The 13,262-nt window shown below is 34.9% G+C and overlaps 1 protein-coding gene across 5 annotated transcripts in view; it reads right to left on the bottom strand.

Annotated features, from left to right (window-relative positions):
* Positions 1–13,262, bottom strand: part of LOC141560979 (ADP-ribosylation factor-like protein 13B) — a 103,159-nt gene that overhangs the window by 23,854 nt on the left and 66,043 nt on the right. For all 5 annotated transcript variants that reach the window (XR_012487923.1, XR_012487924.1, XM_074299851.1 and 2 more), the window contains one exon: positions 11,310–11,529. Coding sequence is in view for 3 of the 5 variants with exons in the window: in XM_074299851.1 (XP_074155952.1) it covers positions 11,310–11,529 (220 nt within the window). In the remaining 2 variants the exon portion in view is untranslated. The remainder of the gene's footprint in view (positions 1–11,309; positions 11,530–13,262) is intronic.

Raw genomic sequence — 13,262 nt, forward strand, 5'->3', positions numbered from 1 at the left:
TGATATTAGAAGCTACAAATTTTATTCTGGGTGTGGCAATTCTTTGTACTACACCTACTGAATACGCTGAATCAGATACTGTATTTATATCTCCTGGATAATAAGAGCTAGAATGATTGCATACAACATAAAATTCATTCTGCTGAGTGGATTGAAAAGGAATTCTGACTACTAAGTCATGAGAGTATACAGCACAAACATGTTTGGATGCATCTGTAAAGATAATTGGCCCTTTAAGAGGAACTTTAGAAACCTTTTCTTCAAGAATCCATTGCCAATTGTGTAATAGTCTATCTTCAATGGACTTCATGTGTAAAATTTGGAGCTGTGGCCAATAGAATTTGCCACTCTGGGATATTTCACAGCATACATCAATTTGTGCATTGGTAAAAAAGGTATATATCTTGTCAGGTCTTATCCCAGATAATTGTACTGCTTGCTTAATCGCCTTTACTAAAAGCCACAAGCACTGGGTAAGGAGAACCTTTGTTCTGGTTGTGCTGGAAGGTTCACCCACTCTATCACACTGTCTTCTTGATGGACTGCTGTGGGTGCCTTTTTTGTAGCGAAAACTGGTATTTCCAAGGATTTTTGAGTGACTCAACCACATTAGACAAAGCCAGTTCAACTTCTCTCAAAGCCTCTTGACCTTCTTTTGTAAACTGGCATGGTGAGTTTAAAACACTGTCCCCCTTAAAATGTCATATAATGGTTGCAACTGATAGGTAGTCAAGCCTATCACTGGACGCATCCATTGGATATCTTCTATCAATTTCTGAAAGTCATTTAAGGTGTTTAGCTTCTCTGTTCTTAAGGAAAGTTTTTGTACTGTTAAGTACCTTAGGGTATACTTCATATCCTAGATATTGAAAAGGAGCTTGTCTTTGAATTTTTTTCTGGAGCTATATGCAATTTGTAGTTCCTTAGTGTTTCTATGGTCTTTTGTAACTTCTAACTTGTAGCTTCTAAAATTTGCTCCTCAGGTGCACATCCCATATATCATCCATGTAATGTAATAACATTATTTTTGGAAATGCTTTTCTTATTGGAATAAGAGCAGCAGCAACACATATTTGACAAATAGTAGGGCTATTTTTCATTCCCTGTGGCAAAACTGTCCATTCATATCTTTTATAAGGCTCAGATAAGTTAACGCTGGGCACTGAAAAGGCAAATCTTTTCATATCCTTATCTAGAGGGATAGAATAGAAACAATCCTTAATGTCCATAACCCAAAGAGGCCATTCTCTAGACAACTGAGGAGGAGATGGAAGTCCAGGCTGAAGCATTCCCATAGTTTCCATCTGTTCATTTACTTTTTCTTGAATCGGTCAACATCCTCCATTTTCCAGATTTCTTTCTTACAACAAATATGGGGGAAAATTCAAGGACTTAGAGAAGGTTGTAAGTGTCCTTGGTCAAGTTGCTCCTGTATTATATCTAATGAAAACTGATTTTTATTGCTAGCTAAGGGCCACTGTTCTATCCATATTGGTCTATCAGTTTTCCATTGAATAGAAACAGGTGACTGTGTTGGCAAGCCTTCAACAGCAGCCCTGCCTAAAAAACCAAAGTACTCATTTGTAATCCTAATTGTTGTAAAATGTCTCTTCCCCACAGATTAATAGGGATTTTCCAACTATAAAAGGAGTACAAAGCCTATTTCACCTTCAAATGTCTATCTCAAAGGGATAGCACTAATTTCAGTTGCTATTGATCCTCCTACGCCAGACATATAGGTGTCTACTTTAATGTTTGGCCAGTGACTGGGCCAATTGGCATCTTTAATGACTGTATGAACTGAACATGTGTCTACTAATCCTTTTAATAGTATGCCCATATATATATATATATATATATATATATATATATATGTTCTGTTGCTGGGAGTTAGAATATGGGCAATTATCACAAGATTTCCTAATAGGAGTCTGTATCAGTAAACCTGATGCTACTACTTCTCCTGGTTGATAAGTCACACATTGTCTACCTGTATTAGTGACTGACATATCTACACATTCCTTTGTTACCCACATCAGTGTATGGATGAACACTGTTTTGTAAGTACTCTCAAGGGGTGAAATGGTCAAGCCTACTGTGCCTGGAGGCAAGGGAATCATAGGCTGGAGAGGAACAGATTTCACCTCTCCAGGGGATGTCTCAGTAGTCCCAGCTGAATACAGCTGCTTAATCCCCATTGTAATTCCTTTCTCCCATCAGGTTGCTTCCTGGCTCATTGATTATATAATCCCTTTCTCCAATCAGATTGTTTCTTGGATGACTGGTCATGTCTGAGTACTGAACTTTTAAAGATTCTCTGGGTGTAGCATCAGCTGCCATCATGACCCAAGTATTTTTTGCTTTGGGACCTGTGGCTGGGCCCCCCATCCCCTTTCCCTGAATCAATCTTTATTCTGATGCCCAACGGAAGCCTCTGTTGCATTTTGGACATGGGGTTTTGGGTCTTGTTCTTCCACCTTGTTTTCTCACTCTGTCTTTATGCCAACATTGAGCTTTCAGATGCCCTACTTTACCACATTGAAAGCATTGACGAGTCTCTCTGGAAGTCCTTTTCCAAAAGGGACCCTGTCTTCCCATGTTCAGATCCTGAGAAGTCTGCATCATAGCCTGGGTATAAAAGTTATTTGTGCCTACTGTGGCACAGCATCTTATGATCTGTTCTAAAGGAGCATCCTTGTGTAGTCCTCATATAATTCTTCTGCAAACCTCATTATCATTTTCTTTAGCAAGTTGCCTTATTATAATTTCTTTTGCTGCATCACCAAATGTTCATATGATAGCTATCTGCAGATGTCCCACAAAATCAACAAAAGGTTCATTTGAACCTTGCTCTATTTTTGTGAAGTCTTCTCCTCTACTTTGTTTTCCAGGGAGGGAGCCCTGTGCTTTGATAGCAGCAGAAGCAATTTCTTATATGCTGCTATGGGGTAATTAATCTGTGCTGAAGTATCTGCATAAGAACCTACACCTGTTAGTTGGTCACAAGTGATTGGTGTATTAATTCTTGCTTGTTTTGCTTGGGCTTGTATCCTACAGAGCTCACTATATTCAGAAAGCCACAACAAGTTTTGTCCGGGTTCTAAGCATGTCCTTGCTACAGGATTTCCAATCACTAGGGGTTAAAATTTTGTAAGCTAAATTCTGTAATAACATCTTAACATAAGATGATGTAGCCCCTTAAAGAGTGCAAGCCTTTTTCAGATCTTTGATATTTCTAGATTAAAAGAAGCATATCTTCTCCTTTCTTGACCTGAAGACTTAAGCTGTTCAATCACAGGATAAATTTCTATTCTCAAATCAGCTGTATTTTGCCCTTCCTCTTTGACTTTAAGTAGAGCCTTTTGCAATCTAGTCATAGTTGGGCATGGTTGCTAGGGGGAGGTGCTATCGAATATCACTGCCCCCGCTCCTCCTCCTCTTTCTACCTAGGAAGGTGAAATTGATGGAGAAGGGTCAATAGCCTACTTGGGTATAGGCAGAGTTTAAAGTTGGGCTGTGAGAGTGAGAATCATCATGCCCTTTAAGTTCACTTAACTCCCCATGCCTTTCAGCTATTTTGATCAGTAACTGTCCAGAGAAGTGACTTCCCTTCCTGCAGAGAGCCCCGTCAAGCCTGATGTAGTGCAGAGACTTCTCCTATCTCTGGAGTGCTGTCCTCTTTTATTCTCCCAGAGAATGGGCGTGGGATAATGCAAGAGCTTCTGGGAAGAAGTACTCCACCCAATGAGCTTGCTCCTCTTAGAATTCCTAAGGTGTAAACTCCCTTTAAAGGCCCAAACCAAAGGTCTGAGCCAGAGAACTGTCAAGTCAACCTGAGTTCTCACCTTGTAATTGTCCAGACAACCTGAATTCTCACCTTGTCACTGTCCAGACAACCTGAGTTCTCACCTAGTAATCCTAACAAGTAACATCTCCCATCTCTTCCTCTTTCTCCTCACAATACCTTGTCTGATTGTTCTCCTTAGAACTGCTATTTTTTCCTGGAATTTGTGGGATTCTTTAAGGCCAATTGTATTATTTTGTATATATAGAATGTTTCCTTAGAAACTGAAATAGGACCATTATCATTGTAATATTCACATGGTTGATCTCATACTAGTTGTCAATTATCTGCCTCTATTCTTCCTTGAAGAACCAAGGGGATGTGCATTCTAATCTTTCCAAGAGTCCACCAATCTGCTCCCAAGTTACAAGCAAACCTTGCCTCTTTATTAGCCTAAGTATGCTTTCTATAGAGCTCCCTCTGGCTGTAGGATGGGGAAGAATCTTTTCCTAATATCTTCATTTCAGCTAGAAAATGAAAGTTACTCATTTAGTTCTTGACAGTAACAACATTACTATGTAATGATCAATTAAAATAGATTTAAATCTTCTCAGCAATACAGTGATCCAAGACAATTTCAAAAGGCTTGAGATGGAAAATGTCATCATATCCAGAGAAATGATTGAGTCTGAATGTAGATCAAAGCAAACTATTTTCACTTTTTCATTTTTTTTTCTTTTTGCTGATTTTTAAAATTTTATTCTGATTCATCTTTCACAACATGACTAACATGGGGATATATTTAACATCATTGTACCCTTGTACATGATTGTAGCCTATAACAGATTGCCTCCTCTCTTGGGGAGAAGGTAGGGGAAAGGGAGGGGGGAAATACATTTGGAACTCAAAATCTTAAAAAAAAAATGAACGTTAAAAACTATCTTTACATGTAAGTAGGAAAAATACTCAAGAAAAAAAATCAACTTGCCATCTATGGGACAGGATAGAGGAAAGGGTGGGGGGAGGATTGGAACACAAGATTTTGCAAGCATCAATGCTAAAAAATTATTCTTGCATATGTTTTGAAAATAAAAAACTTCAAATAAAAAAAAAGAAAAAATCAGTCCAACAAAATAAAAAAAGGGAAAAAAAAGATAATTAAAATATGTCATTTGGAAAACAACTGACCTGGAAACAATCCAGGAGAAGTAATTTAAAAATTATTGAACTTACAGGAAAGCCATGAGCAAAAAAAAGTCTGAACAACATCTTTCAAGAATTATCAAGGAAAACTGCCTGAACTAGAGAGTAAAAATTGTAACTGAAGGAATTCACTAATCACCTCCTAAAAGAAATCCAAAAATGAAAACTTCGAACAATATCATAGCCAAATTCTAGAACTATCATATCTAAAGGAAGCAGTCAGAAAGTATTAATTAAAATAACAAGGAGGCCACAATTCACATTATTTACGACTTAGTATAGTTTAAATGCTTACATTAATAAAACAGAGAAAAAACAGTTCTATGAATTGGGCATGCAATTAAAAAGCTAGAAAAAGAACAAATTAAAATGACCTAATTTAATCCCAAATTAGAAATTTTCAAAATCAAAGAAGAGATTAATAAAATTCAAAGCAAGAAATTATTGAACTAATAAACAAAACTAAGAGCTAGTTTTAGGGGGAAACCAATAAAAAAATAAATAAACCTCTGGCTAATTTGATTAAAAAATGAAGAAAACCAAATTTCCAATATTAAAAAATGAATAGATCAATTTACCACCAATGTAAAGGAAATTAAAGCAATAATAAATAAGAACTATTATTCAAGATTATACTAGAAATATTAGCTTTCGCAATAAGAGAAAAAAAATTGAAATTAGAACAGGAAAAGAAATAAATTCTTTACAGATGATATGATGGCATACTCAAGCAAATCCTAGAGAATAAACAAAAATATTCTTGATATAATTAATTACAACTGTAATATAGTAACAGGATATAAAATAAACCCATATAAATCATTAGCCAACATACTGATATTGTATATACTGTATATTGCCAACAAGGTTCATCAGCAAGAGATTGAAAAAGAAATGTCATTTAAAATAACTGAAATAATGTAAAATATTTGGGAGTCTAACTACCAGGCCAATTCCAGGAACTATATGAACACAATTACTTTGCAGACAAATAAATTTAGATCTAACCAATCAGAAAAGTATCAATTGCTCATGAGTAGGCTGAGCTAATAGAATAAAAATGACAATTCTACCTAAACTAATTTACTTATTCAATGCCATACCAATCAAATTGCAAAAAAAAAAAAAAAAAAAAAAATTGTTTTACACCATTAGAAAAAATAACAAAATTCAAGGGGAAGATCAAAAGGTCAAGAATATTAAGGGCATTAATGAAAAAAAATGCAAAGCAATGTGACAGACACATATCAGATCTACAACTCTATTAAAAATCACCAATCAAAACTATTTGGCACTAGCTAGGAAATAAGAGTGGCAGATAAATGGAATAAATGAGGTACGAAAGCCACAGTAGTAAAAGGCTATAGAAATCTACTGTCTGATAAAGCCAAGGATTCCAATATCTGGGATAAGAGCTCACCATTAAAAAAACAAACAAACAAAAAAAAAAAAAAGGAAAAAAAAAACTGGTAGGAAAACTGGAAAATAATACAGCAGAAACTCAGTGTGGACCAACATCTCAAGGACTGGGAGACAGAGGGAGGAAAAGAATTTGGGACTCAAATTTTTTTAGAAACAAATGTTAAAAATTTTTTTTATAGGGAATACCTAAGTGGTACCAGCCCTTTAGTCAGGAGGACCTGAGTTGAAATCTGGCTTCAGACACTTAAAACTTCCTGGCTGTGTGACCCTGGCAAGTCACAACACCAATTGCCTCAGTTAAAAAAAATAAAAAATTAGTTTTGATAAGCAATGACTAACCAAAAGATAGAGAACATTATAAAATGCAAAATAGATAATGTTGATTACATTAACTTTAAAAGGATTATTCTGCACAAACAAAACCAATGAAACCAAGGAGAAAAGACGAGAAACAAATTTTACAGGAACTGTTTCTGGTAAAAAGCCTCAATTCTTAAAACCTATATAGAACTTTATTTATACATTTATACATACAATTAAACAAACTTATACTTATTATTCCCCAATTGATAAATGGCCAAAGGATATGAACAGGCAATTTTCAGTAGAAAAAATTAAAACTATTTATTGTGATATGAAAAAATGCTCTAAATTACTAAATTACTATTAGAGAAATGCAAACTTAAAAAACTATGACACTACCTCATACCTCTCAGATTGGCTAACATGATAGAAAATGAAAATGACAAATGTTGGAGACTTGGGACACTAATGCATTTATGGTGAAGTTGTGATTCTGGAGAGCACTTTGGAACTGTGCCCAAACAGCAATCATCATTACTTGATCTATATCACAAAAAAAATCATAAAATAGGGAAAAGGACCCTTCCATTTACAAAAATATTTATAGCAATTCCTCTTGTCGTGGCAAAGAACTGGAAATGGAGGGTTACCAGTTAGGGAATGGCTGAACAAGTTGTTGCATATAAATTAGAAGAATTACTCTTATGTTATAAGAAATGATGAGCAAGAGAATTTCAGAAAAATCTGGAAAGACTAAATGAAATGAGGAGACCCACCAGAACATTGTATATTGTAAAAGCAACATAATGAGATGATCAACTACAATTCACTTAGCTCTTTTCTCAGTAATACAAGGAACCAAAATAATTCCAAATGACTCATGGAAGAAAATACTATCCACATCCAGAGAAAGAACTATGGAGTTTGAGTGTATATTGAAGTAGACCATTTTACTCTTTTTTCCCTGTGGCTTTTCCCTTTTGTTCTGTTTCTTCTTTTACAACATGAGTCATATAGAAATATATTTACATGATTACATGTGTATAAGCTATATCAAACTGCTTGCTGGAGGGGGGATGGGATGGGAATGAAAAAATTTCTAAGTCACGTCTTATAAAAAACAAGTGCTGAAAACTATCTTTGTATAAATTGGAAAAAAATAAAATACTATTTACCAATATCCTCCCCCAAACTGATAAGCTCAATGATCTTAGAAAAACTATGGAAACATTTGCATAAATTATGCAGAGCAAAATGACCAGAACCAAGAAAACACTGTAACAGCAATACTAGTTTAAGAATAACTTTGAGTAAATAAATTATTCTATTATAAATAACCAAATTAATCATAAAGGTTATAAAGAAAGATGCTATCTGCATCCAGAGAAATAGATTATGGAATATTATATACTTAGGTGTATGCACATGTATATACACAAACATACACATTCAAGTGCACATACACATTGATGCACACACACTTCTATTTGTGTCTAATGGAAGCCATCTCTAGTGGTTAGGAGTATGTAGAAAAAAATTTACAAAATAATTTTGTTGCATATTTGAAAGCACAGCATGTAGATTTTTCACTTTAATGTATAGTCATCCTTTATAGTCCAGGGGTTTTCAAACTATGGCCCACGGGCCAGATGCAGCCCACTGAGGATGTTTATATGAATCGCCAGGTTATGGCAAATGGGCTGAGGGGCAGAGTGTGAGTTTTTGTTTTTACTATAGTCTGCACCTCCAACAGTCTGAGCGACAGTGAACTGGCCCACTATTTAAAAAGTTTGAGGACCACTACTTTATGCTGTACTATAGAAATGTTTGTTTTATTCCTAAAATATGTAATAATGTTAACAGAAAAGAGGGAAAATAATTCTTTTTTAATTTTTAAAAATAATAGTATTGACTACATTGTAGACCACAGGCTTGACACTTTTGTCCTCTGCCACCTTTTTTACCATGCCCAAATTTGAATTCACCTTTCAGAAGCTATTTATCTATTCCTATCAAATGTACCATCACCACCATAACCACAAAAATGGTTATGACCTCATTTTCATCCTTGTGGCCTTACTGTTCCTTGCCCTACACATCCAACTAATTATCAAATCTACTTAGTTATACTTCTATAATATTTCTCTTACATGTCCTGGTCTCTCTACTCCACTCTAGTGCTGGCCCTAACTTTGGCTTGGACTACTATAAAAGCAATAGGTGTCTCCAACTTGTCTCCTCCTTTCCATTCAATGTCCACATAGCTGCCAAAGTTATCCACTTAATAAATTTCAAAGGTTTCTTATTACTTTTATGATAAAATTTATCATTTAAAGACTTGCCTCCAATTGAAGTATCCAGCATATGAGGTTACCTGCCTTCTCACCCAATCTAAAGTTCAGTTAATTCTTCCTGTGTGTTTGTATGTATATTTGCTTCATATACATGATAGACCCTTTCCCATCTCTATGCTTTAAACAAGACAGTTTCATTTCAGTTTTTGTATCCCCCAGTGCTTAGCACAGGGCCTTTCACATAGTAGTTACTTAAGAAATATTCACTACTTGATTACTACTGGGAGGGAGGGAGGGAGGAAGGGAGGGAGAGGGGGAAAAGGGAAGGGGAGAGGAAGGGGAAGACAGGGAGAAGGGGAGAGGGGGAGAGAGGAGAGAGAGAGGGAAAGAGAGAGAGAGGAGGAGAGAGAGAAGAGGGGGAGAGAGGGAGAGAGAAAGGGAGAGGGAGAGAGGGAGAGAGAAAAGGAGAGGGAGAGAGGGAGAGAGAAAGGGAGAGGGAGAGGGGGAAAGAGGAGGGAGAGGAAAGAGAATTACTTCTTTAGCTTGATTAAGCTAATGAAATATTAAGAATTTCCTTAAATAATATTTCATCAACTTTATGAAGTCTTAAATACCATGGAGGCACAACATTAAGTAGGAAAGAAACTGTTCCTCTATGAAGTCAAACATTTACTTTAAAATGTTAGACAAACCAACAATTTTTTTAAAAGAAATAAAATTTAAAAGTGATTTTAGTATCATATAGAAGTCAAAAATGGCTAGTTCACTTTCAGCTAGGCATTGCTGAAAAACATGAGATGTGAGAATGCTTCTAAAATGTAAGTTGTAATATTACCAAGGTGTGGTTTGGGTGAGTAAGCCAATAAAAAGATTAAAAAACTCCAAACTAATAAATAAGCAAATAAATAAACTAATGTCTGAGATGACTACTGAAAAGTATGATTATTTGAGGATTCCTGAAAATCCATTGTGCTCCACACCTTCATGAAGACAAATGTGAGAATGGAAATAGTCAACTAAATATTTTCTGTAGTAATGTAAATTCTACTCAACAATTTCAGCACTATTTTAAAACTACTTATGCTTAACCTGGAGAAGAAATGATTTATCTAAAAATTTTCTTTTGAAGCCATTGAAAGACTATTGAACAAAATTTTAGAATTAAGTAAAAACTTCTTCCAAATGAGAATAACCTTGGGGCAGCTCAGTGCCCAATGGATACAGCACCAGCCCTGAAGTTAGAAGGACCAATCAAATCTGATTTCAGACACTTAACACTTCCTAGCTGTATGATCCTGGACAAGTTACTTAACCCAAATTACCTTAGGGGGGAGGGAGGGAGGGAGGGAGGGAGGAAGGAAGAGAGAGAGAGAGAGAGAGAGAGAGAGAGAGAGAGAGAGAGAGAGAGAGAGAGAGAGAGAGGGAGAGGGAGAGGGAGAGGGAGGGGGAGGAGAGAAGGAGGAGAAGGGGAGGAAAAGGGTAAGGGGAAATGAGAAGGGGGAGGAGGGGGAGAGAGAAGGGAAGAGAGAGGGGAGGGGGAGAGAAAGGAAGAGAGAGGGGAGGGGGAGAGAAGGGAAGAGAGAGGGGAGGGAAAAAATGGAGGGGAAAGAGAAGAGAGAGGGAGAGGGGGAAAGAGAAGAGGGAGAGGAGGGAGAGGAGAGAGAGGAGAGAGAGGGAGAGAGAGAGAATAATCCCAAAAAGGAATACACTGTAATGTAATCCTAAAGGTGTTCACATAGAAACTAGAAGGCCACTGTTGAGAAGTGATAAGAGTTAGTTCCTCCAGTTGGAAGTGTTGGAAAACACTGATTAAAACTGCCTTCTAATTCTGAAATTCAAGAATTCTAAGATCCTTATACATAACTATTATAGTTATCTCATTTTATTACCCCACATTGTAAATTCCATAAGCAACAACACCTTAACAACACTTTTAGTTTCCCTAAATTTACCCCGATGTTCTGGACATAGCAAATAATTAATACACTTTTGTGTAAATGAATCTAATTATGAATTAATTGAAAAAATTAAATAGATGCCAATTATAAAAACATAACACATATTGATATATTTGACTTATAAAACAAAAGTTGATAAAAATTATCTGATAGGGAAATTTTAAAGAATATTTCATTCTACATATTATAGAACTATTAAGTAATACACAAAGATCCAAACAGTTTAAAGGAAAAGCCTTGGGAGGAAAAAAAATATGAAAACCTAAAACAAATGTGTAAAGCAGTATCATGGTTCTTAGTCATAATATAAATAGTAAGTTACTCTTTTCATATCAGAGTTATTACCTGAGTCAGCACATTCAGAGGATTGTGCATTGTCAATTTCCTTCTCTGTTGGTCGTATATAGGATAGCACTCTATAGGGGTCTGTGCATACACAATCATCAAAGGTCCTTTGGCTTCCATTGTTGAATTGGCTCTGCATGTCAGGTTTTTCTTGTTCTGTGTATGGTCTCTGGATAATGCAGTCAATATCTTTATCCATCCTCCGCTTTCTTCTCTCATTCTAACAAAACCAAAGCATAGCACCTCTATTATCACAATGTGTTTAATGTAGTTTCAAAAATTTCAAGCTATAAGTCTTAAAATAACCATTGAGGAAAAAAAAATAAAATTGGAGTCTTTTAAAAATATTAACCTATTTTAAGAAATAAGAGAAAAAACAGACTCTATACTGGTACCATATAACCCAAGAAAGTGAAAATAAAATTCTAAGAAGTATGTATCTTTTCTATTTCATAAGAGACTTTTCATAAGAGCTATTTCATAAGAGACTTTTTTAAACAAAATTTTAGGAAGAAAAGGTACATTTTATAATAAAATATGATAAAAACACAATTTCAATGTGCATAGAATTTAGAAGCTTTAAAACCTAAAAAATAAGCTGCATATATTTTCTCTTTTTAATGTATTATCAACCAAGAAATGTTATTATAAAAATACAATGTATAACCTTCACTACAGCAATATCCATTCTGGATTTCTAACATGGAGAAAAATACACATATGTGTTTAGTATGTGTAAGTATGTGTAAACCTAAGTTTATATATACATGTGTATATGAACATTGTGTATATGTATGTATGTGTGAATGTAGACTAAATATAACCCATGTTTAATTGTAGCCTACTTGACAAGAGGATAGGGAAAGAAAGGGGAGAAAAATAAAATAAAAAGTGCACAGCAGAAAACAAAAGAAAACCTACCAGGAAGCAAAAAGAAAGATGGACAATTCTGAATACAATATCTTTCTATTATTATTATCACATATGCTTTCTTAAAATGGATTTGTTGTTACATATTTTGAGAAAGTAGAAATTGAAAAAAATTCTACCAATTTATAAAAAAGAAAAGGACTTCTAAATGGCACAGTTGATAGAGCAAGGACCCTGCAGTCAGGAGGATCTGAGTTCAAATTTGACCTCAAATACTTGATATTTATATCCATGTGACCTTAGTTTACAAAGGCCATCATTTGTGCAAGTTACTCACACAAAATAAAATTTTGTTATCAACATATAAAATAAAGCTTAAACTTTTACTCCTGAGATGTTTTCAAATGAACATATTTAACAGGAATTAGAGAGGATAACTCATGTTACTAAGGCAATTTTTTAATATTCATCTTTGCAAATAGAAATACCATTAAAGAAAATGTAACTAAAGGAATAGAAAATATAATACACTGTGTTATCAGAAGAACCGAATATTCTAGATAACTAAGAAAACTAAGATGTGTGATACCTTCTTCTATAAGCTGCCTTCCCATCTCAGAAAGAAAGAGCTACTTGTTAGAATCAATCATTACTTGCTGCCCAATGAGTAACTGTAATGAAGCAATGAGGAGGAGTTTAGATGACAATATGCATAAGCAGAAGAAACAACCTAGTTGTATATGGGAACAGAAAATAAGCTCAGGAACTATCAAGATTCAGGAGTTGTTGAGATGTGTAAAAGATCATGTAAGCTCTTAGTTCTAGAAGATGTCAAATAGACTCAAACACACATACATGTTCATGACTAAGAATGTAATCCATAAATTAATTTCAGTAAAAATTTTAGACAAATGAAAATTATATTCACAAAAGAATATTCAGACATGTGACTGTTTATGGTAATTTAACACTTTAAAATGTACTCAGAAAACAATTTGTAAATTCTACCAAGTATTTACATATTATCACAGCAAGAGGAGAGCAGCAAAACAAAGGGAAAGAAGAGATACAGAATACTTAAAA

The sequence above is a fragment of the Sminthopsis crassicaudata genome, chromosome 3, assembly GCF_048593235.1.
Source record: "Sminthopsis crassicaudata isolate SCR6 chromosome 3, ASM4859323v1, whole genome shotgun sequence".
NCBI classification, from domain to species: Eukaryota; Metazoa; Chordata; class Mammalia; order Dasyuromorphia; family Dasyuridae; genus Sminthopsis; species Sminthopsis crassicaudata.